We start from the raw sequence: 26,455 nt of genomic DNA, 5'->3' as shown, positions 1-26,455 counted from the left end.
TTTGCAGTCATCTGCAAACTTTGTTAGCCAAAGACCTTCTGTGTTAGCCTGTACTTCAGAGAAGTAGATACCAAACAGGAGAGGACCCAGGACTGAACCCTGTGGTACTCCACTTGTCACTGGTCTGAAGTCGGATTTGGAGTCTGCTACTTTCACAGTGTGGGTTCTGTCCATGAGCCAGTTGGCAACCCATCTTGTGACAGGGATTTATACCTTGTTTAGTGAGCTTATCTATAATTTCAGAGTGGGGGATGGTGTCGAAAGCCTTGGCGAGATCTAGATAAGCTGTGTGAACCACCTTACCCTCATCTGTGGCTTTGGTGACTGCTTCAAAGAAGTCAATCAGGTTTAGGAGACATGATCTGCCTTTTACAAATCCAAACTGGGTAGGGTCAGAGATTGGAGATTACCAGTGTCTTTGTTTATGAGTTCCATGTTGATATGTTCCATGGCCTTGCAGACCAGGCTCATCAGGCTAATGGGGCGGTAGTTCCTGGGGTCTGTCGTGGCTCCCCCTTTGTGGAGTGGGATAAACATCACGGCACGCCATTCAGTGGGCACAAAGCCTGAGGTGAGGCTATTATTGAACATGGTAATTAGGTAGGGTGCCAGTTCATTCTGTAGTTCATGTGGAACGCAGCCTGGGATATTGTCAGGTCCCATGGATGCTGTGTTCTTGGCTTTAGAGAGTGTGTTTTTTACCTGTGCAGCCGTGATTACAGGAACTTTGCATTCTTCCGGTATAGAGATGGGCCATCTAGGGGGTGAGACGGGAGTAAAGTTAGCACTGAACCTATCTGCCAGGATGTTGGCAATATCAGTTGGGTCTGTATTCTCAGAGCAGATCTGAGTGTTGCCATTGAGATTCTTGACATAGCTATAGAATGATTTGTGGTTGTCTTTAGAGTCAGTGACAATTTTGTTTTCGTAACTAGCTTTGGAGGATTTTATGAGGGATCTCATCTTCTTACTGAGGTTGACTAGGGAGTTCCTCTAGTCATGGGATTTTACTCTTTTTTGCAACAGTTTCTTTCTTCTGTTGTAGAATTTGTTTATGGCAGAGGGCCACCAGATTGGCATCCTTTTTTTGGAGGATAGCATCTTGGTTCTATTAGGGATAGCATGATCCATGCACTTGTGTAAGTGCTTATAAAGTGCATTTGTGTAGGATTCAGCAGTTGTACCTCTATTGTCAGTCTGCATGGATGTCATGACGTTTGCCACTTCTGTCTTAAGAAGTGTGAAGTTGGCTTTGGAGAAGTTTTTTATGGTGGTTTCCCTAATTGGGGGTGGGGGCGGGATGTGGATGTCTAGGGTGATTAGCTTGTGGTCGGATCTGACCAATGAGGAATTGACTTCTGGTATGGAACACCGGTTGTCCATGTTGGTAATGACCAGGTCTAGGATATTGCTGCCCCTGGTCGGGGTGTGAATAAATTGATCCAAGGCATTGGAATTCATGAATTCCAGAAAACGTTGAGCAAAAGAGTTGGTACATAAGTAGTTTTCCCAGTTAATGGTGGGGTAGTTGAAATTGCCCATTATTAGGGTGTTGGGTTGTACCCTAATACTTTCCAGTGTATCAAGAAATGAGGAGTGGGAATCCTGGGGCATGGTGGGGGGGGGGTCTGTAGCAAGCTACAGTTTGGATTGCGGTCTTGCCCAGAGTTAGTTACCCTTGGATAATCTCAGATGCATTATGCTGTGCAACTAGCCTGGAGGTGTGGATATCCTTAATGAATATGGACACACCTCCACCTTTAGTGCTTCGTTCCGGGTTAGGGGGCCGAAAGGTGTGGTATGACTTATAGCCTGGTAATGCAGAGGTGCTCTCTGGAGCTTTGAACCAGGTCTCTGTCACTGCACAGATGTCAATGTTCTCCATTTTAAGGAGTGCCTCGAGTGAGTGCATTTTGAGGTTTTGACTTCTAGCATTGAGTATCATTACCCTCCGATTTTGCTTGCTTGTACCTGTTATGGTGGTGAATTTGTCATTTGAACCTTGCCTAAAAAAAGGCACTATAGGGGTGGCAAGAGTCTTAGCCAGTATCTGGAATCCCAAGGGCGAGAGGTGCACGCCACCTCTGGCAAAGCATCGTGGTCTGTCGATCATGCAGTCCCAGGCAGACAAATACTGGATCCCCTTAGAATGACACCAGAAGCTTAGCCAATTGTTGAAGTCAATCATTTTGTCCTTGTACTGTGGTATCATTCTGGGTGATGGCAGGATGCTACTCAGGGCTAGGGTCATACCTGCCTGGGCTACAAGATCGGAGAGCTCCTCCATGTCTCTTTTCATGTAGTCCAGGGAGGTACGTCTCAGGTCATTCACACCAACATAGACAATGACAGTGTCATATTTGTACTCGTTGTGGAGTGACCTGAGTGTGTGCATTATGTGGCAGATCCAGGCACCTGACAGGCAGCTGACAGTAACTTTCTCCTCGTTTAGCCTGGTGAGTAGAACATCAGTGTGCCTGACTATAGAGTCACCTATTACTAGAGGGTTGGGTACGTTGTTATGCCTTATGGGCTGTGGTTGAGTGGCACACTGAGTTTGTGGGCTATGTGTCATTTAGGTTGTGTTGGGGGTGGAGTTTGCTTGCGTTTCTGCTTTGGAGGTCCCTGTATACATCAGGAACTTCAATTTATTTATGCATTTTGTTATTTATTTACTTATTTGTTTATTTACTTAATTTGGTTGACTGTTAAAGTCTAACTGGGCAAGCAAAGCCCCTGTTCAGTGGAAGACAGGGGAGAAAAATCTCCAAATAATGAGAATGTCTATATATGTGTAGTTACTGAGGCATGTTTTAAATGTAAGAAAAGCACTTCCTCTGCACCTAAAGTTTTCATTTTAACCTTCCATGCTTTCAGGCCTGCTGTAAACTTCAGTGGTGTCTCCATGTTTGTCAAGGACTATATTATATCCAGACTGATACCCAATCTTCCCAAAGAAGAGCTCTTGGAAGTCTGTTACAGATCCTCCCCTATGTCCCCAGATAATCATGCACAGTTCCTAGCAGCTTTAGAATAAATACCCATACTCAACAACTCTTTAATCCTTGGTGACTTCAGCTACCCCTCCATATACATGCTTTCCTATGCCTCTAACACAGGGTATGCTCAGAGATTTTTATATTGGGTAAATATGAACTCCCTTGAACAAATTATCCTTGAACTCATGAGACGCTGAAATATTCTTGATCTGGTCCTCAATAATACAGCCTCTATCTTCTCCGGTCTCCTAATCTGTCAGGACACTTCTAAGGGCTATGCTTGTAAACGCTCCAGGGCCATTAGCCTAGTACACACCTATGAACCTATGACTACTTAGAAAAATGCAGTGGTTTAATAGTCTAAACTAGAGCCATTTATAATGGGAAATTTAAAAATAACCTTCCAGAGGTCAGCTGACATAAATAAAGTTTATTAGAGGTGAAAAATCTCCTTAAAACATTGAGTAAGACTTGAACTCATTTGCCTGAGGACAGTATTAAAAATATAGTAAAACTAAATGAAATGGACTATAAGGGCCTGTAAAATAGCCCGTGAATGGAGGTTAGCATCTAAGCCAAAAAGGTAACTATACGTTCTTCTTCAGCAATGTGAGAAGACTAAAAAAATAACACTCCATATTGATCAGAACTTTTCAACAAATGGTTCCACTACTCCAATCCCAATGATTTTACAAATTTACAATCCAAGTTTACCTCTAACTTCTCCCCAAGAACTCCAAAGTCTATTCCACTTATCCTGAAATCCCTCCCACCCTCTTCCTTCAAGATGGAACATGTTCTTAAGGCGCTCTCTCAAAGACTTAAAAAAGTAATCCTTTATTGGTCCTGATAGCATGCAGAGTTGCTTAATAGCAGTGTCAAACATGCAGTAGCCAAACCTCTCCTTTAACTGTTCAAATGAAGGTTGGCTGCAGGCTCTCTCCCAGAATCTGGGTGCACAGTAATGTTAATGCCCCTCCACAAAGGTGGACACATTATGGGCCCTTGAAATTACAGGCCTGTCAGCCTTTCAAGTCTGATCTGTAAATCCATGGACCATATTGTATACAATCTCATTAATTATGATATTAAAAATCTCATTCGGTTTGATCCAAAACAACCTGACTTTGTAAAAGATAGATCATGCCTGTTAAATTTTGTAAACTTCTTTACTTAATTTGGTTGACTGTTAAAGTCTAACTGGGCAAGCAAAGCCCCTGTTCAGTGGAAGACAGGGGAGAAAAATCTCCAAATAATGAGAATGTCTATATATGTGTAGTTACTGAGGCATGTTTTAAATGTAAGAAAAGCACTTCCTCTGCACCTAAAGTTTTCATTTTAACCTTCCATGCTTTCAGGCCTGCTGTAAACTTCAGTGGTGTCTCCATGTTTGTCAAGGACTATATTATATCCAGACTGATACCCAATCTTCCCAAAGAAGAGCTCTTGGAAGTCTGTTACAGATCCTCCACTATGTCCCCAGATAATCATGCACAGTTCCTAGCAGCTTTAGAATAAATACCCATACTCAACAACTCTTTAATCCTTGGTGACTTCAGCTACCCCTCCATATACATGTGCTCCTATGCCTCTAACACAGGGTATGCTCAGAGATTTTTATATTGGGTAAATATGAACTCCCTTGAACAAATTATCCTTGAACTCATGAGACGCTGAAATATTATTGATCTGGTCCTCAATAATACAGCCTCTATCTTCTCCGGTCTCCTAATCTGTCAGGACACTTCCAAGGGCTATGCTTGTAAATGCTCCAGGGCCATTAGCCTAGTACACACCTATGAACATATGACTACTTAGAAAAATGCAGTGGTTTAATAGTCTAAATTAGAGCCATTTATAATGGGAAATTTAAAAATAACCTTCCAGAGGTCAGCTGACATAAATAAAGTTTATTAGAGGTGAAAAATCTCCTTAAAACACTGAGTAAGACTTGAACTCATTTGCCTGAGGACATTATTAAAAATATAGTAAAAAAAAATGAAATGGACTATAAGGGCCTGCAAAATAGCCCGTGAATGGAGGTTAGCATCTAAGCCAAAAAGGTAACTATACGTTCTTCTTCAGCAATGTGAGAAGACTAAAAAAATAACAGTCCATATTGATCAGAACTTTTCAACAAATGGTTCCACTACTCCAATCCCAATGATTTTACAAATTTACAATCCAAGTTTACCTCTAACTTCTCCCCAAGAACTCCAAAGTCTATTCCACTTATCCTGAAATCCCTCCCACCCTCTTCCTTCAAGATGGAACATGTTCTTAAGGCGCTCTCTCAAAGACTTAAAAAAGTAATCCTTTATTGGTCCTGATAGCATGCAGAGTTGCTTAATAGCAGTGTCAAACATACAGTAGCCAAACCTCTCCTTTAACTGTTCAAATGAAGGTTGGCTGCAGGCTCTCTCCCAGAATCTGGGTGCACAGTAATGTTAATGCCCCTCCACAAAGGTGGACACATTATGGACCCTTGAAATTACTGGCCTGTCAGCCTTTCAAGTCTGATCTGTAAATCCATGGACCATATTGTATACAATCTCATTAATTATGATATTAAAAATCTCATTCGGTTTGATCCAAAACAACCTGACTTTGTAAAAGATAGATCATGCCTGTTAAATTTTGTAAACTTCTTTGAGAAGGGCACTCAAGTGGTCAGTAGTGGTTATGCTATATACGCTGCTTGCATTGATTTGGCCAAGGCATTCTATGCCATACTGCTTAATAAATTAATGAAAAGCTATTGTCCTCAAACTCAAATCCCTATATGTTAAGATGTATAGGCAACTGGCTGAAAGACAGAATACATTGTATGGGTAGCAGCTGCCTCTTTTAACACAGTGAAAGTGACCAGTGGGTCTGTGTTTGGCTATCTCCTGCTCATCAAAACTGAAAACCAGGACCAAGTTTTCTGGCAAGTGCAAACTGGATGTAATTGTCAAACCCCCTGAAGATGTACAAATACCCTTCAGAAAGAGATTACACGAGTAAACACTGTTTGCATAGATAATAGGCTGAAAATGAGTGTCAAAAATGTAGTATTATTCCCTGATGAAGACAGCAGTTCACTACAACTTACAGTATTGACAACATCCCATTATAAGAAGTTAGAAACCTGTGCACTTGGGTACACAGTTCCATCTCCACTGATTAGTATGTAGCAATGATAGTCAGGAAGTCCTTCTGTATATCACAACAAATAGCAAAGGGTATTTCATCCAGATCCAAGGAGTGATCATTCCTGCATATTCAGCTTTAGACAGATCTCTTATAGGATATAACACTTAATTTGGTATGTACGTCACTAGACATATAGACTCCTTGTGGGGTGACTTATGATGTGCCTAATGGGCTGTTAGTGACCCTGTTCTCTTTAACCTCCTTTTTCTCAGTAAATCAGGTCTGGTAGTGCAACTAGCACCAGATCCAAACATGTGAACCATCATCATCAAATAGTTACAACACATTGGAGGGTTACGTTCATTACCCAGCATCTTGCTCTGCTCTGGAATAGAATTCCTATGCAAGTTAAGGAATGTGATGCATAACCTTCATTCAAACAAAACGTAGACGACTGGATAGGTACCTCAGTTTCATGCAGGGACAAACTGGTCTCACCATCTTTGATAGAAGTGGTGAAACCTCAAGGTGAGAACTGAGCAAGGTGTTCTTGTTTACTAGACTGCTTAGCTATGTAGATCCTACAATCCTATGTCAAAGTGTTAACATTTATTTATTTTTTATTTATTTTACATTTGTTGACCGGGATTGTCTGACTGAGCTGAAGAGCCCTTTTTCAGCGGAGGCCCAGGGAGAAAAGCTCTAACATATTATACAATTTTGAATTAAACAGCAATGGTACAGGATTATTACAAGGCATGAAGTAGCAATACAATGTTATGCAGTGTTGATAATCAGTAGTATAGCATAACTATTACAAGATGTATAAAAAGAAATGTCATTAAGATGAGTATAGTTTTTGGGGTAAGTAGTTACAAAAACCCAGTTTTATCACGATGTAGTTGCATGAAGGCAAGACAATTACAATAGAATTTTTCTCTGAGGCAATTTGCTTAATAGATTTTAGAAGATTGTAGAAAGAGTAGTCAAGGAAGATTAGAGAGAGCTAGTGAGAAGAGTGAGTTAAGAGCAGAAAGTAGATTAAGGTATAGGAAGTAGGGGAGGTTTAAGGAGGGAGAGTGAATTGGCAGAACCAGTGACTTTTAAAGTACTTTTTGTGGCTGTTTTAAATTGTTTAGGATGTGTAAGGGTCCTGATTTCACACACACACACACACACACACACACACACACACACACACACACACACACACACACACACACACACACACACATATGCGTGCCCGTGCAAACATGTAAACCCAATAATTCTGGGCAAAGCCAAACATAATTAGGGGGCACAAAGATCCAAAACCAGGAAAAGTTTTTAAATGTTGCTCTAATTCACTTAAAATTAATAAAACATGTTTTAATTCAACATGCATATTATAGGTTGATAGGTTCATAGGTAAGTACTAGGCTATCTGCCCAAGGGCATTTATAAGCCTAGCCAGAATGTGTTGGCTTTTGCCACTCCCTTAGATTAGTTCCCTGCACCACTGTCCAGCAGAGCCATTAGTTCCCTGCACCACTGTCCAGCAGAGCTAGTGCAGTGATCCCGTGGGTAAATTTTCTGTTTCCCATCCACCCGTCAAGGTTTCTCTTGAAAAGTGTTAGTGAGGGGCTCTGCCTGATGTATATTGGAATCCTGTTCCAAAGCATGGGGAGTCTCTGGGATAGGAATCTATCCCTCCAGCATGTCCTATTTATCGTTGTGGTGAGGTTTATATCTCTAGAGTGTGTGGCTCTCTGGGATTTGTTTTTTTTTTTAGGTGGAGCATGTCCATCAATTCTGGGTTGGACATGGCCTTGTATGTCAGGCAGAGATCACCTCTGAGTAAGCGGTATGCAACTGAGTACAGCTGGAGTTTCTTGAGTCGGGCTGCATAGGGCATCTGTTTGAGGCCAGTAATCCTCTTGGTGAGGTAATTTTGTGGCCTTTCCAGCTGTTGCAGGTGTCTTGTAAGGTACATCCCAAATGGGGTGTTGTATTCTATGATGGGTCTAATGAGTGATGAGTAGAGAGGCACAATAACCTCTTTTGTTCTAGATGTGAACCCTTTTGTGATTAGGTGGGCCACATAGAAGGATTTTCTAACCACCTTGGCAATATGATTATCAAAGGAGAGATTACTATCTACTTGGGTCCCCAGATCCCTTATTACATTTTCTGTATTTAGGGGACTACCACCTATGTGGTAGTTCACGGGTACTTTGTTTTTTCCAAAGGGGATGAATATGCACTTTTTGGCATTTAGCTTGAGGCCATGATTTTGACACCAGGTATCCGTCTCAGTGAGACCCATCTGAAGAGTGTCTGTATCACACGGAGAATCAATTATGGCCCTAGTTTGCAGTCGTCTGCGAACTTGGTCAGCTACAGTCCTCCTATGCTTGCCTGTACCTATACCGAACAGGATTGAACAAGAAGTGTGAAACTCTAATGTCTGGCATTGCTGACTGCAATCCTCAATGATTTTACCAGAAAATCAGAACTTTTACAGGGAAAATGGTAAAAAATATGAGGCAAAATCAGGGACATTCTGCAAAATTCTGAACATTTGAGGTATCACACGCACTCACATTGGTCTCTTACAGCATTAGCTGTCAGACTCTATCATAGTAAACCTCCGTCAAAATAATTGGACCCTCCCATGTCACAAAAAAAAAAAATCACTGCATTGTACAGTAATAACATCCCTGCCCAAAACACACACACACACACACACACACACACACACACACACACACACACACACACACACACACACACACACACACACACACTGCACTGCATTGTGCAGAAGCAAAACCCAGATCCTGTAACATTCACAGATGAAATAAACAATATTTGGCTTTACACATTGTACCTTTACTATTTCTCTGGAGTCATATACTCACATTCAGTGACTGTTAAACCTCTGCATTAAGTGTGCTAATGCATGCAACAGTACTAAACAGTTAGTGAATTAATGCACAGCTTTTCCCTTTGACATTCTTGCGCCTCAGTGAAACAGGCCTGGTATATGCAGGATGGCTGGCCTTAGCTTGAGAAACACTAAGTACATTGTGGTGACGACAACAAGGGATATCAAACTACAAAATCCTTTAGTAATGTTGAGCTCTGACACTGTAGGTTGATACCTTCTTCAACCCCCACCTTTGTGCCTGTCCCATTCTATACATATTAATGAGGAGATTTACATACTGCAGTTGGGGACTTATTTCAGTGATGGACAGGAAATAAGGAATAGGCGAACATTTTTGATTGTTTGCTTGCTGTCTTATAGAAAGTTGCCAAAAATGTATTCTGGATATTTATCTGTTGTGCTGGTGGATCTGATTTCTGGAAGAAGCCTTGGATTGTGTTTCTGAAGAATGTAATCTGATCTTTGAGTCTGAAACAGAAGCATGAAGCTGGAGGTAGGTGAAGTTTAAGAGCTCACTGAATATGACATCTGGTTAAAGTAAAGTGAAAGGCTGGGCATGCTTAACATTTTATTTGATAACCATATAAGCCCACTGGACACAAATGTCCCTGTTTGGGAGAAACCCAGGAGCATTGTCTGGTTAAGTGATCTTCTCAGTCACACAGGTGGCAGTGGCAGGCTGAGACAATCAGATCCTGGACTACAGGAAACAGTTTTGTTAGCAGTTCACAGCTTTTATTCCCTGTGCTGTCTTCCAGACATTAAAGGAGGTATACTTTCACTGGGGCTAATTGTCCTGTATTTACTGTTTCCAAACTGCAGTGAGTCATATGTGCTTGTGTTTTAAAATGGGATGAAAAAATATCGTGTTTGTAGAATTGTAGCAAATTTGTCTAATGAAAAATAGTACTTCATCCCTCCGTGCCCCTGTAGACGGAAGAGATCCTCCCTTATGCAAGGTATTTGCTTGTATTGTGGGAAAACCTTCCAGAAGACCCTAAAATTAAAATTTAACAAAATAATCTAAACAAAAAATAAATTAAATATTATTTTGTGAGTCTTGAACTTTTCCACCCTTGCATATATACATAATAGGAAGACCCTGCCTTAAAAGTGACATTTAGGAGTTAGCTTTTCGTAACACATGCTTTAATAGAAGGATAAACAGGAAGTTTGTTAAGAGTGATGTGGTAAAACTACTCACTCATACCTGCTTCATGTGCAACTATTGTACACCGCATGCTTGCTCTTTTGCTAACTTAACAATTTCTCTGATTGCCATTAAAACATGTGAGCACAGCACAGACTGTGGACAAACATTCTTGACAGCAGAAGTTTTAAAGCTGTGTGTTTTGTGGTGGATATTTCATTATCAACATTCTGTGCATACAAGGTGATCACAGGAAAATGGCTGAAAAAAATTTTTTTTTAGTTCATTTAACCAAGTAAATGTGGTCATTCATATCCTTCTTTTTGGTAATGACCTAAAATAATTACATGGTTAAATAATTAGTTTAGAAGTGAGAGAGACCGTGAAAATGGAGTCATAAGGAATCAAACCCACAAATACAGGAAAATGCTTGCAGCATCTCATTTTCTTCTGTGCTGTGTTAACACAGATTGCAGTTTTGAAAGTCAGTGGTGGAAGAACACAGTAAATAAGGAAGAGATGAACCCATACAATTACAGGCCTTTTCAGAATTTGGCAAAAGCATGTAGAATTTAAAATCCGAAGGGTGCTGTCAGTGGGCATTTGGCACTAAGTAAGTCTGGTTAGGAAATCTAAAGTTTTGAAGATGCTTAATTTAGAAAGTAGTTTTTCAACTGATTTGAAGTAAAAGGCAATCTTAGTAAAGAAAACCTCACTTTCAGGAACATCACTTCAGTGAAACATTGCTATACAGTGTAAAACAGTTTAAATACTGCTTTTTGCCATACAGTTAAATAAGTTAACAGCGCTTTTGTATGAGGATAAGACAAACTACAAAAGAAATACACATTCCCTTCTTACATTATTTTTCCCTTTGTTACATTATTAGTAAATGCTGTGACCTCACAGGGCTACATTACCTGTTACTGGTGAGTGCCATTTCTGGAGTAGTGTATTTTGCTTGGTTAAACCAAATGATCCCTTTATCTTTTTGTCACATACTGCAGCACCATTTTAAGAGTCTAAGGTAATTTCTAAGATAGGTACATCAGAACTGGATATGGTATCAAAGGTTAAAGTGTATAGCATTCCATATAGTGCCAGCAGTACTGGTTACAGACAGGCACTGATATGGTACTGACTACAGAAGGGCACTGATATGGTACTGGCTACAGACAGCATTGATGTGGTGCTAGCTACAAATAGGCATTAATATGGTACTAGTTACAGACAGGCACTGGTATGGTACTTACTACAGAGGGGCACTGATATGGTACTGGGTACAGACAGCATTGATATGGTACTGTCTACAGAGGGGCACTGATATGGTACCGGTTACAGACAGCATTGATATGGTGCTAGCTACAGACAGTCACTGATATGGTACAGACTACAGAGGGGCACTGATGTGGTACCGGCTACAGATAGCATTGATATGGTGCTAGATACAGACAGTCACTGATATGGTACTGACTACGGAGGGGCACTGATATGGTACCAGCTACAGACAGCATTGATGTGGTGCTAGCTACAGACAGGCATTAATATGGTACTGGTTACAGACAGGCACTGATATGGTACTGACTACAGAAGGGCACTGATATGGTACTGGCTACAGACAGCATTGATGTGGTGCTAGCTACAAATAGGCATTAATATGGTACTAGTTACAGACAGGCACTGGTATGGTACTTACTACAGAGGGGCACTGATATGGTACCGGCTACAGACAGCATTGATATGGTACTGACTACAGAGGGGCACTGATATGGTACCGGTTACAGACAGCATTGATATGGTGCTAGCTACAGACAGTCACTGATATGGTACTGACTACAGAGGGGCACTGATATGGTACCGGCTTCAGACAGCATTGATATGGTACTGGTTACAGACAGGCACTGATATGGGCCTGACTACAGAGGGGAACTGATATGGTACCGGCTTCAGACAGCATTGATATGGTGCTAGCTACAGACAGGCATTAATATGGTACTGGTTACAGACAGGCACTGATAAGGTACTGACTACAGAGGGGCACTGATATGGTACCGGCTACAGACAGCATTGATATGGTACTGGTTACAGACAGGCACTGATATGGTACTGACTACAGAGGGGCACTGATATGGTACCGGCTACAGACAGCATTGATATGGTGCTAGCTAGAGACAGCATTGATATGGTGCTAGCTAGAGACAGCATTGATATGGTGCTAGCTAGACACCGCATTGATATGGTGCTAGCTAGACACAGCATTGATATGGTGCTAGCTAGACACAGCATTGATATGGTGCTAGCTAGACACAGCATTGATATGGTGCTATCTAGAGACAGCATTGATATGGTACTGGTTACAGACAGGCATTAATATGGTACTGGTTACAGACAGGCACTGATATGGTACTGGCTACAGAAGGGCACTGATATGGTACTGGCTACAGACAGCATTGATGTGGTGCTAGCTACAAATAGGCATTAATATGGTACTAGTTACAGACAGGCTCTGGTATGGTACTTACTACAGAGGGGCACTGATATGGTACCGGTTACAGACAGCATTGATATGGTGATAGCTACAGACAGTCACTGATATGGTACTGACTACAGAGGGGCACTGATATGGTACTGGCTACAGGTAGCATTGATATTGTGCTAGATACAGACAGTCACTGATATGGTACTGACTACAGAGGGGCACTGATATGGTACCGGCTACAGATAGCATTGATATGGTGCTAGATACAGACAGTCACTGATATGGTACTGACTACAGAGGGGCGCTGATATGGTACTGGCTACAGACAGGCATTGATATGGTACTGGTTACAGACAGGCACTGATATGGTACTGAATACAGAGGGGCACTGATATGGTACCGGCTACAGACAGCATTGATATGGTGCTAGCTACAGACAGGCATTAATATGGTACTGGTTACAGACAGGCACTGATAAGGTACTGACTACAGAGAGGCGCTGATATGGTACCGGCTACAGACAGCATTGATATGGTGCTAGCTACAGACAGGCATTGATATGGTACTGGTTACAGACAGGCACTGATATGGTACTGACTACAGAGGGGCACTGATATGGTACCGGCTACAGACAGCATTGATATGGTGCTAGCTACAGACAGGCATTAATATGGTACTGGTTACAGACAGGCACTGATAAGGTACTGACTACAGAGAGGCGCTGATATGGTACCGGCTACAGACAGTATTGATATGGTGCTAGCTACAGACAGGCATTGATATGGTACTGGTTACAGACAGGCACTGATATGGTACTGACTACAGAGGGGCACTGATATGGTACCGGCTACAGACAGCATTGATATGGTGCTAGCTACAAATAGGCATTAATATGGTACTAGTTACAGACAGGCACTGGTATGGTACTTACTACAGAGGGGCACTGATATGGTACTGACTACAGAGGGGCACTGATATGGTACCGGTTACAGACAGCATTGATATGGTGCTAGCTACAGACAGTCACTGATATGGTACTGACTACAGAGGGGCACTGATATGGTACCGGCTACAGATAGCATTGATATGGTGCTAGATACAGACAGTCACTGATATGGTACTGACTACAGAGGGACGCTGATATGGTACTGGCTACAGACAGGCATTAATATGGTACTGGTTACAGACAGGTACTGATATGGTCCTGACTACAGAGGGGCACTGATATGGTACCGGCTACAGACAGTATTGATATGGTGCTAGCTACAGACAGGCATTAATATGGTACTGGTTACAGACAGGCACTTATAAGGTACTGACTACAGAGGGGCACTGATATGGTACCGGCTACAGACAGCATTGATATGGTGCTAGCTTCAGACAGCATTGATATGGTGCTAGCTTCAGACAGCATTGATATGGTGCTAGCTTCAGACGGCATTGATATGGTGCTAGCTTCAGACAGCATTGATATGGTGCTAGCTAGAGACAGCATTGATATGGTGCTAGCTAGAGACAGCATTGATATGGTGCTAGCTAGAGACAGCATTGATATAGTACTGGTTACAGACAGGCGTTAATATGGTACTGGTTACAGACAGGCACTGATATGGTACTCACTACAGAGGGGCACTTATATTATACCGGCTGCAGAAAGCATTGATATGGTGCTAGCTACAGATGAGCATTAATATGGTACTGGTTACAGACAGGCACTGATATGGTACTGACTACAGAGGGGCACTGATATACCGGCTACAGACAGCATTGATGTGGTACTAGCTACAGACAGGCATTAATATGGTACTGGTTACAGACAGGCATTGATGTGGTGCTAGCTACAGACAGGCACTGATATGGTACTGACTACAGAGGGGCACTGATATTATACTGGCTGCAGAAAGCATTGATATGGTGCTAGCTACAGACGAGCATTAATATGGTACTGGTTACAGACAGGCACTGATATGGTACTGACTACAGAGGGGCACTGATATGGTACTGGCTACAGACAGGCATTGATGTGGTGCTCGCTGCAGACAGGCATTGATGTGGTGCTCGCTGCAGACAGGCATTGATGTGGTGCTCGCTGCAGACAGGCATTGATGTGGTGCTCGCTGCAGACAGGCATTGATGTGGTGCTCGCTGCAGACAGGCATTGATGTGGTGCTCGCTGCTGACAGGCATTGATGTGGTGCTAGCTACAGACAGGCATTAAGTGATATGGTTAAGTTGTTGAATCCTAAGAGCCTAGCAGATGTAGTGCAGAGGAATAAGTCTCTAACTGTAGGCCGGGTGACCCGAGTTCAAGTAGCAGCTTAGAGGTTTTATGGAGCTGGGGGGGGGCACAACAGGAGTCAATGTCGCAGTCCCTTGGAGGAGGGTTGGCAGCACAAAGGTGAGGCATGGGAGGGTGGGTGTTAAGCTCACTGGCCATCTCTTTGTGGTAGCCTTCAGCATAGCTATGTAGAAGCGTGCAGTGAGGAAAGGGAAGACACTGTGGGCCTCGGCAGTGATGCAGATTACGTGCCCCCATACAGGTGCTGACACTGCCAAAATGCTGATGAGGGCAAAAGCAACTCTCATTATTACTTGAATGATATTTGCTGTGAACATCTCTCACCCTTCTTACTTTTCTGACATAATTCTGTAGAGTAACAGAATGAGTCTGCAGAGGCTTGATAGTTAGCAGACATGGGGTTGGATCACATGGGTAAAAATAAGGATCCTGATAAAGTAAAAGGTTAATGTCTATAAAATGCTGATTCCTTGGATTGCTGCACGATGGACGACATCAGATATGGGTCCAACACTAGGCAACCTAGGTAGCTGCCTAGGTCCTGCTGGCTGAGGGGACCCGGTCACAACATTGATTTCATTAAAACAGTAAAATAAAAGTTTCCTATATTAATTAAAATTTTTTTATATTACTTTAAATGTACAGATGCACTCTGCATGTTCCATCTGTGTGTGTGTGCCATAGGATATTACAGATATTTGCATGCAGAGCAACATGCAAGATTTGATTTTCCTAAACGCAGCAGCTTTAGCATTTTCAGTGAATGCTCTCCGCAGTTACTTTGAAATAGTAGCAGCAGCTTTACGATTTTCAGCGCACAGCAGCAGCTTTAGAATTTTTGGTAGCATTATGCAGGTACAAGTTTCAGGCTGAGTGTGTGTGTGTGTGTGTGTGTGTGTGTGTGTGTGTGTGTGTGTGTGTGTGTGTGTGTGTGTGTGTGTGTGTGTGAGATAGGTCCCTATTAGATTATCAACTGCAGATTACAGTAGATTAATACTATACGCAGTTAATATTCATTATTTCAAAACATTTGCATATATGAAGGTAAAATACCAGAACTTCTTTATTGGTTTGAAACTTTACTGGCATTATCGCCATTATTTGGTTTGGGGCTTGAAAAGATATCTAGGAATGTCTATATATATGTTATTTTAACAAATGCTGTTCTTTTATGGGCCTATAGTCCCAAGATGGATATGGATGGATTGTGGAGGAATGTGGGAATACACAACTTTTATTTATTTAGCTTGACTTTGGCTTTAAATAATGCATACGACAGCATTAACCAAAATCTTTGTGATAAAGAGAAAAAAAGGAACCATTCTGTCCTTTCCCTTCCAAAATAACTTGGTCTGTGTGTCTAAAGCAATTTATTTTTATTTCTTTTTTATATATTGTAATCCAATGTAACTACTGTCTGTTTATTTTAACTGTTGAGCTTTTCTCCCCGGGCCTCCGCTGAAAATGGACCTACGTCCAGTCGGACACTCCCGGTCAACAAATTTAAATAAATAATAAATAAATAAATGTATCCAGCTGGATACAAAGGGATCAGTAAGCACTTATTGAAAGCTTCTGATGTGATCAGTACAGTCTGGGCAAAGTATGATTGTGAAAATAATATAGTTTTTGTTATTATTACAGAAATGAAAATTGTACACCTTGAATCTGTTCATTTAACTGTGTATATCATTGGAAATGAATGGCGTTTTTTCTGTTTAAAAAAATACAGTGGAAGATTAAAATGATATAGTGAACGAAAGGTTAATGTGACGTGCTAACTCTTCTGTGCTTTTAGTGTGTGTGAGTGAGAGAGAAATGGAGTAAAGAATAGCAGGTTAGTTAGGTGACTTGCTCAGACTCGAGCCCTGTACTTTGGCTACAGGAGACAAGAGCCTGAATCCTCTGCACCAGCTACTAGTTCATTGAAATGTTCTGAGTTTGGCACTTTTACCATTTGTTTTTTACATTTTGTTTTACTGCTTAATAGAAAAAAAGTTCAAAACTTCAAATTTAAAATACACTCTAATAAAAGTTGATGAATTTACGTTAAATCAGAAAGCTGGCTCAAATAACAACATATGCATGGTCCTAAAAATTGTATGCAAATGAGCCCATGGTCTGAAAACAGCCCAGGGTCAGTTGGTACACTTAATCTGCAACTGGCTGGGTGCTTTTTTAATGAATGTGAGTTTAAATGGAAGAGAAGTTTACTGTTAATCATGGTAAGTTTGTTTTCAGTGTGTAACTGTTTTATTTAACAAATGGCCATCAATGTTTATGTCATACCTCTCAACTGTACTGATTTTCGCAGAATGTCCAGATTTTGCCTCATGTTTTTGGTCTTTTTCTCATAAAATTGTGTTTTTTTTCTGGCACATCATCAAGTGTTCAAGATAAAAAAATAATCACAGACATTTTGAGTTTGAGTTCATACCCTTCAGAACATTTATGCTAATGTAAAACATGTTATTCTATCAAATTGCTAAGTTTAAAGTGTCCCTATTTTTCGGCCTTTGTCTCCCATTATTTATGGCTTCATTCAGATTTTTTTGCTGTAAGAGGCTGAGGGGTATAGTTTGTGTTATAAAGTTTGAAAGCAATGTTAGTAACACAACAGGTAGCATACTCGCCTTTAGTGTAGAAGGCTGTGGGTTCTATTCCCACATCATGTAGATAGATTGCTGACACTGCAGTGCATTTTAAGGGGGGTGCTGTACCCCTGAGCGTTTTCTCCTTCACATGAGCCGTTAAAGTGACGCCCCATGTGCACGCATTGGTGGCAGATGCTGTGAGATCTTTTACATTCACTTGACTTAAGTTCCCCGATTCCCTGGCCAGATTTCCCCTATTAGTATAAATACCACCAAGGGTGTCCCCTGAAAAGGCGCTACTAATCTACACAGGATAAATAAATTAAAAGTTTTAGATGAAACTGACATCTCTGTCTCCTTTTCAAAACTAAAGAAAAAAATAATATGCACACTGACAGTTTTGAACAGTGTTTATGGTACTTGAGGGAGGCAAACAAGCTGCGGGGGGTTGTTGTGGGGGGCAAATCCATTACTCTGTGTAGGGCCACACCATGATCTTGCTCTGGATGACACCAAATTTTTGAAATGTTTAAACCTATCCTTGCAGATTCTTCTCCAGGTTGTTATCATGAATCGGTAACACTGAAGTAAGAAAACCTGTTGATGGTTCATCATTGTTCCATCCAGCTTGGTATCTTCAATAATTAAGATTGATTTGATTGTGTATTCTTTGGGTGGTGTTTGTGGTGAAGATATGTAAAAGGTGAGAAGAACTTTTGCCATTCACAGGGGACAAGTAGTTTCTTAGAGAGGACTTCTGTAAGAATCAGCCACTGTATGTTAAAAGCCAGTTTTGGTAGTACTCAGACATTGAGGTCCAGTGCCAGCTGCCCCCAAACTGTGCCTTCATTTGGTATAGTTACCCATCCCAAAGGATTTCTTAATGTCTCTAATCTGTGTCACAGTAGGAAGGGCTTGTATGCCTAACTGAACATAAAAAGCTAAGTCACCTGCACGCTTTTACTCAATGTGAGGTCTCCCTTGGTGAGCAGATGTGGGAATAAGCTGGGTAGGTAAAAACATGGTCCACAAAAATATTATTGTAATGAAAAATCAGTCAACAAAAACCTGCCTGCATTAAAGATAGTAGGAAATAACTCCTAGTGCACTGCTTGTGGTATCTATTGGTGGTAGGAAATAACCCCTGGTGCACTGTCTGTGTGGTGTCTGTTGGTGGTAGGAAGTCACCCGTGGTGAACTGCCTGTGTGGCATCTGTTGGTGGTAGGAAATAACCTATGGGGCACTGACTGTGTGGTCTCTGTTGGTGGTACGAAATAACCTTTGGGGCACTGTCTTTGTGGTGTCTGTTGGTGGTAGGAAATAACCCATGGGGCACTGCCTGTGTGGTGTCTGTTGGTGCGTGCCTGGTAATTTGGCCCACCAATATGACTTAGCCAGGCTGTGCTCAGAATGACTACTTAGGGCCATCACTTGATGGGTGAAGGGTGGTAGGTGAGTACAGTGCCAGCTGGGGGCAAACTTGGGCAGGATGGAATTTGGTACCCTAGGTCATGGCATTAGAGAGTGGATTTAGGGAGGTGGAACATCACCTCTTTGGTGTAGAAGCAGCTTGATCTGTCATAAAAAGTGAAAAAACTAAGTGCTGGATGCAGTCAGATTCTTCTTTATGCACCAAATGGGTTTACAACCAGAATTCCTTATCATTTTTGGCCTTGGTGCTGTACTGTAGTGGATCCTCAACAAGGTCCTTATTGGCTGTAGAGATCCTTATAAATCTTCAGCTCATGGCTGTCCAGCTGGAGTTTTCCCAGTAGACAAGAAGGTTGTCTCAGTGCAGATGAAGTTGAACTTTACAAATGCAGTAAACGGCTACACCCAGTAGTCAAAACATCTTGGAGAAGGGGATAAAGTGCTTGAAGTGGTACTACTTTTTGACTGTAGGCTTAGTGGGGCATATAATTTTTCATGTGGGTAATTATGGAGATATCTTGAGAGAAGAAATTGGTCAGAAAGTCCTCCTGGGTCTAAACTTTGTCAATGAGTTGCTAATCTATGCATATCGTGGATTGCTGTATGTAAGTATGGTCGTATCGAACAACTCTTCTGAAGAGAAGGAAACAAACATAGTATTTGTTACTAGAGCCAAAGGTGAGTTTGTCATCAGATGTGAGACTTCATGTTTTTGGCACTTGGGTGAAGAGAAAGAATTGGCACACAGTGATGACTTGGATTTACCACTCGGGCATTGGTCAAACAGGCCTGGGAGAAAAGATAAGCACCTAAAGTCTGTTGGAAATGTTTGCTGGAGGCTTCTGTACAAGATGAACTCAGTTTATACCTCCTAAAATACTTTTACTGTGTTCTGAGTGAAGGGTGGGGGGTTGGAATTTAGATGAACCACATTCAAAATCTCATTCACTGAGACAGGAATAAGGGACTACAATTGATGCATGATCAGTACCCTTAGCTCCTGTTGGTAGGTACCAGTGAAGATGACATGTTGAAGTAGGTAACCTTCTGATTTCTGCTTATAGCAAGTCTTTTTATTCAGATCAGCTGTAAGACCAGGTCCGGAAGACCACAGAGACAGCAGTTACCAAAAGAGAAAGCTCTGTCAAGGGAGGAGTTTTGTTAGGGACATGGAAAAATATTATTGGATGGGCTCAAACCATTTAAACTGCATGAGAAGAAGGAAGAACCTCACTTAGACTTCCCAATGAGTGAGTGGGGAAGTACTGACTACTGCTGAGGAGATGAAGAAGTGGAAGTGACTTTTATAAATAACATTATTCAGTAAATGTGCCCTCTTATCACATAGAGCATCTGAAATATCTGTGTAATTGTAGACTGTCAGTGTAGCTGAAATCCCTGCAGTGTTAGGAACCCTCCACAAGGATACTGAAGACACTTGACAGGTTTTGTGAACAGAGACCAGTGCGTGTCCCAACCATAGTGGGATCTTATTCAGCTTAGTTCTGGATACAAGACTCCACTTTCCTTTTATACCTGAGACTCAGAAGGGATAAAGGCAGATTCCGTCAAAGCATGTAACATTCTGGCTTTTGTTATGTTTTGCATAGTTTGAGGGTTGTAGGAGTTTATTAATCCCGTCTACTTTTAGTTTTATGAACTTCAAGAAGGCTTGGTTTGGGAGGTCCTGCAGAAGTCTGGGGTTTTGTGGATATAGCTTCATGCTATCTGACCCTTTAAGAACACAATATCATTCATGTCTGCATTACTATCATCATGTCACATTTTTATGGTGGGTGTTCGTCTTCACCAGGGTTGCTTCCTGTTACCACTCCCTGTTCTTAATTTCTCTGGACAGGATATCTCTTTTTAGTTTAGGTTAGTATGCTGCCCAGTCTGACATCTGACATGAGCTCCAACATGTAGTCTTTGAGAAGTGGCCTGGATAAGAGCTAACTCCTCCTTAGGACAGAATATTCTTGTTGAAAAGAGAAGTGTGTTGAAATTCCAGTATAAAAAAATACCCATTCTCCAACATAAAACAGACTGTAAATTACCTCAAGCACAGCAGGCCTTGTCACTGTACTCTATATCATATAAGCTGCTGAGAGGCAAATTGTGCCTGGCCTACATAGCAGTGTCGGACCTTGCCCTAATGGAAATGCTGCACATCCGCAAGTTAAATGGGGCAAGATCACTCGCTGTAGGGATCTTAACTTAGCCTGCAACATTAACTTATTACAGCTGAGTGACGTCTCCAGGCATTCCTGCTTGTTCATATTTGCATTAATAATTCCAAAACCATGCTACATACAAGGTATCAGAATATTTTATCTTGAAGCATACATGATGGCAAACACATCTGTACTGATATATGTTCTCTGTCTATTAGTATTTATTAGAACTGTAAAGTTATAACTTCATTTTTTAAAGACTGAAGGTACACACTCAAACAAGCTCTACTGGAGGAAATGCTCGAGAGACAGATATGTCTCGCAGAGATTGCCACTCCTCTGGAACAAACTCCCATTTCACATAAAAAAGAGCTCCTTAATGACTCTTAAGCGTAACCTGGACAGCTGGATGAGCGATCATACATTAAACCTGGGGGTGTCACCTCTGTCCCTCTTGGATAAAGGTAGTAGGTGCTGATCATAGACTTGCATTGTAGATACGTGGCCAAAAAGGGAGCAAGGCTATAACATAGCTAGACTTCTAAAGGCCCTAGGGCCAGGAGCCTAGTAACCTTCTATGAACCTATAAGGAGTTCAAGGCCAGGTCTGAACTTCACGTCTCTAGCAGCTCTGAAGTTAACCAGAAGGTGTGCTTTAGTTACATTAATAGTACTTTCTCCTTTAACATATACACATGCTCTGAGGCATGATATCCTGTAGTACACTGAAAATATATGCAGGACATAAAATAGTTTACTGAACATCCATAAGCAGTGAAATAGCATCCTTCACCACCAAACACAATTACAAAACTACTGGCAGTGCAAATCTTCTTCTTTCGGCTGCTCCCGTTAGGGGTCGCCACAGCAGATCAACTGTTTCCATTTCTTCCTGTCCTCTGCATCTTGCTCTGTCACACCAACCACCTGCATGTCCTCTCTCACCACATCCATAAACCTTATCTTAGGCCTTCCTCTTTTCCTGTTACCTGGTAGCTTCATCCTTAGCATCTTTTTCCCAGTATACTCAGCATCCCTCCTCAGCACATGTCCAAGTCAACGTAATCGTGCCTCTCTGGCTTTGTCTCCAAACCTTCCAACCTGGGCTGACCCTCTAATGTACTTATTCCTAATCCTGTCCACCCTCGTCACACCCAGTGCAAATCTTAACATCTTTAACTCTGCCACATCCAGCTCAAACTTCTAACTTTTTGTCAATGCCACTGTCTCCAACCCATATAACATAGCTGGTCTCACTACCCTCTTGTAGGCCTTCCCTTTCACTCTTACTGGTACTTGTTTGTCACAAATCACTCCTGACACTCTTCTCCACCCACTCCATCCTGCCTGTACTCTCTTCTTCACCTCTCTTCCACACTCACCATTACTCTGAACTGTTGATCCCAAGTACTTAAACTCATGCACCTTTGCCACCTCTACTCCCTGCATCCTCACCATTCCTCTATCCTCCCTCTCATTCACACACATATATTCTGTCTTAGTCCTGCTGACCTTCATTCCTCTTCTCTCTAGAGCATATCTCCACCTCTCCAGGGTCTCCTCCACCTGTTCCCTACTCTCACTACAGATCACAATGTCATCTGCAAACATCATAGTCCACGGGAACTCCTGTCTGATCTCGTCTGTCAACCTATCCATCACCATTGCAAATAAGAAAGGGCTCAGAGCTGATCCTTGATGTAATCCCACCTCCACCTTAAATGCATCCATCACTCCCACCGCTGACCTCACCGCTGTCACACTACCCTCGTACATATCCTGTACCACTCTTACATACTTCTCTGACACTCCCGACTTCCTCATACAATACCACAACTCCTCTCTAGGCACTCTGTCATATGCTTTCTCTAACTCCACAAAGACACAACGCAACTCCTTCTGACCTTCTCTGTACTTCTCCATCAACACTCTCAGAGCAAACATCGCATCTGTAGTGCTCTTTCCTGGCATGAAACCATACTGTTGATCACTAATCATCACCTCCCTTCTTAACCTAGCTTCCACTACTCTTTCCCATAACTTCATGCTGTGACTGATCAGTTTAATCCCTCTGTGGTTACTACAGCTCTGCACATCACCCTTATTCTTAATAATTGGTACCAAAACACTTTTTCTCCATTCCTCAGGCATCCTCTCACTTTCCAAGATTTCATTAAGCAATCTAGTTTAAAAACTCTACTGCCATTTCACCTAAACACCTCCATGCTTCCACAGGTATGTCATCTGGACCAACAGCCTTTCCGTTCTTCATCCTCTTCATAGCTATCGTTACTTCCTCCTTGCTAATCCACTGCACTTCATGATTCACTATCTGCACATCATCCAACCTTCTCTCCTTCTCATTCTATTCATTCATCAACCCCTCAAAGTACTATTTCCATCTGCTCAACACACTCTCCTCACTTGTGAGTACATTTCCCTCATTATCCTTTATCACCCTTACCTGCTGCACATCTTTACTAGCTCAGTCCCTCTGTCTAGCCAATCGGTACAGGTCCTTTTCTCCCTCCTTAGTGTCCAACCTTTTATACAACTCTTCATACGCCTTATCCTTAGCCTTCGCCACCTCTCTCTTTGCCATGCACCTCATCTCCTTATACTCTTGTCTACTTTCTTCATCTCTTTGACAATCCCACTTCTTCTTTGCCAACCTCTTTCTCTGTATACTCTCCTGTACTTCTTCATTCCACCACCATGTCTCCTTGTCATCCTTCCTCTTTACAGATGTCACACCAAGCACCTTTCTACCCATCTCTCTTACTAGCTCTGCTGTAGTTACCCAGATATTCAGTAACTCTTCACTGCCACCCAGTGCCTGTCTTAACTCTTCCTGAACATCACCTCATAATTACCCTTTTTCAGTTTCCACCATTTGATCCTTGGTGCTGTCCTCACACTCATCCTCCTCTTCTTGATCACCAGTGTCATCCTACAAACCACCATCCTATGCTGCCTAACTACACTTTCCCTTGCCACCACTTTACAGTCTCCAATCTCCTTCAGACTGGCCCTTCTACATAAGATATAATCCACCTGTGTGCATCTTCCTCCACTCTTGTATGTCACCCTATGCTCCTCCCTCTTGTTAAAATACATATTCATCACAGCCATGTCCATCCTTTTCACAAAATCCACTACCATCTGACCTTCTGCATTCCTTTGCTTAACACCATACCTACCCATCACTTGGGGCAGTGCAAATAAAAAGTACATTTTTGGCACATTTTTGGTTTATGTCCTCATGCACACCCATCACCTTTGGATGCCTATATTATATCTGAAAAGGACACTGATCCACGCAACCCTGCTTCTGAGTCATTTGACATGTAGCTCACTCCGCCTCTTTATCTGATGCTATCTGTTCATCTTGGAGGATACACTGGGAAGAAGAGAACACTAACACTTATTAGGCATATCACAGCTCTGGATACTTTAAAGACCCGGTTCATTTCATGTTCATCTTGCCTTTCCTACTGATGTTGGGACATCTGGATATAAAAGTCATTCACTGACACCATTTCTTAAGTTCTTTCTTGTCATCAAAGCCCAATAAATCATTTGTAGAGTTCATTGGTTGGTCCAAAGCCATAGTTAGAGCTGCTAAAGCAAATTGCCGCATTGGGAATTCTTGAAGTACATTACTAACACACACACACGTTTTTTATATATATATATATATATATATATATATATATATATATATATATGTATTGTGTGTGTGTGTGTGTGTGTGTGTGTGTGTGTGTGTGTATATGTATGTATATGTGTGTATATCTATATATATATATATATATATATTTATTTATTTATTTTATATTTGTTAACCGGGCTAGTCCAACTGGATACATGTCCATTTTCAGTGGAGGCCCGAGGAGAAAAGCTCCGCTAACTACTACTTAACAAGTTAAAGAAAAAAAAATATACAGAATTATCAATAAACTCACAACGGAAATCAATATACTGATGATGTCATTAAATCTGATATTGACTTTCTACATTATAACAAATCGTATTTTCAACAGCATAGACTCTTTACTATTGAAACTAAAACAAAATTAGTCCAAGAAACTGGTAAGGGATAGAACAGCATATCAACAAAATCAAGCCTATCCCAAACTACAAGTTTCTAAGTCAAGAGAGGCTCCTACTGGAGACCCCACAGCGGACCCTCCTGCCCCAATGATCAGATGGTATTTTCAGATGATGACTTTACAAGGGAAGACACTGGAGAAGGTCCAAGCAATGGAATAAGACGTAGCAACAGACTAAATGAAAAGAATTTTAACAACGGTAGGAATCACTACTCGAATAATTCTTTCAAGAATAATAGATCAAGAAAGAACAGCAATCATTTTCTAGGGCCACAGCCACAGAGATATCCTCAGAACAAGAAGAGAGTGCAGAATGTGTAGTCGCTTGGGTTATTGGAGAATTCTTTATCCAACCCTCAGATGCCTCAGGGCCTGCAATTTTATCCAACACGAAAGGTGACTTTAAAATTTATAACTTTTCAGAAATATTGCTTGATCTTGACTTGATTGAATTACTGAGTCTTGGCAATACATTTATTCCGAGCAGGCATTGTAATTTAACTGAAACAATCATGGATTTGAAATGTTTTGTTAGAAGGCTCAATCTAGATGTGCTTTATAACAATGAAAACCATGTCCCCCACACTGGGTTAAAACTGTCCAGTGTGTTCAACCCACCTCTCCACACAAGTTTACTCAATTTTGAAAAAGCATGTGAAGTTGATTTGAGACACCTGTTCAGGCCTGGTAGATATAACAACAACTCTTCCATGTTTAATATAACTAAGGAGCAAAGTCAAGCTTTGAACCACCTCAGCCAACTTCCTGTTCGAGTCATTAAGCCTGACAAATGGGGTGGACTGGTAATTCTGGATAATTGGAAATATGTTGAAAAAATGTCCATTGTCTTGGATTCTCCAGCGTACAGTCCATCTTCCCTTAATGAGATGAATCTGACCTACAAAAGAAATAGAGGCTACTACAGAGACCTGTTTTTAGCAGGTAAAATAGATGTCAAACTTCATAGACATCGATTCCCAAAAGTACCGATTCCCAAGATCCATAAAGATCTTGGGAACCCCCGATGAGAGCCTTAATCGATGGTAGGTCTTCAATGACCCATCCTTCTGCTAGACTGATTGACAATATCCTTGCTAAATATATCACATTGATTCCAGTTGTATGCAAGGGACTCTGGTCTCTTATCTAGCAT

General features: G+C 41.5%; 1 protein-coding gene across 1 annotated transcript in view; it reads left to right on the top strand.

Annotated features, from left to right (window-relative positions):
• Positions 1 to 9,392: 9,392 nt before the first annotated feature.
• LOC122814888 (zinc finger protein 25-like) overlaps positions 9,393 to 26,455 on the top strand; it is an 84,602-nt gene continuing 67,539 nt past the window's right edge. Inside the window, exon 1 of the mRNA XM_044087158.1 lies at positions 9,393 to 9,556. Within this exon, the coding sequence (XP_043943093.1) occupies positions 9,545 to 9,556 (12 nt within the window). The 5' untranslated portion in view covers positions 9,393 to 9,544. The remainder of the gene's footprint in view (positions 9,557 to 26,455) is intronic.

Source organism: Protopterus annectens, chromosome 11.part0, assembly GCF_019279795.1.
Source record: "Protopterus annectens isolate FY-2018-M chromosome 11.part0, PAN1.0, whole genome shotgun sequence".
NCBI classification, from domain to species: domain Eukaryota; kingdom Metazoa; phylum Chordata; order Ceratodontiformes; family Protopteridae; genus Protopterus; species Protopterus annectens.
The sequence above is the reverse complement of the archived record's forward strand: the minus strand, read 5'-3'. Positions and strand labels throughout refer to the sequence as shown.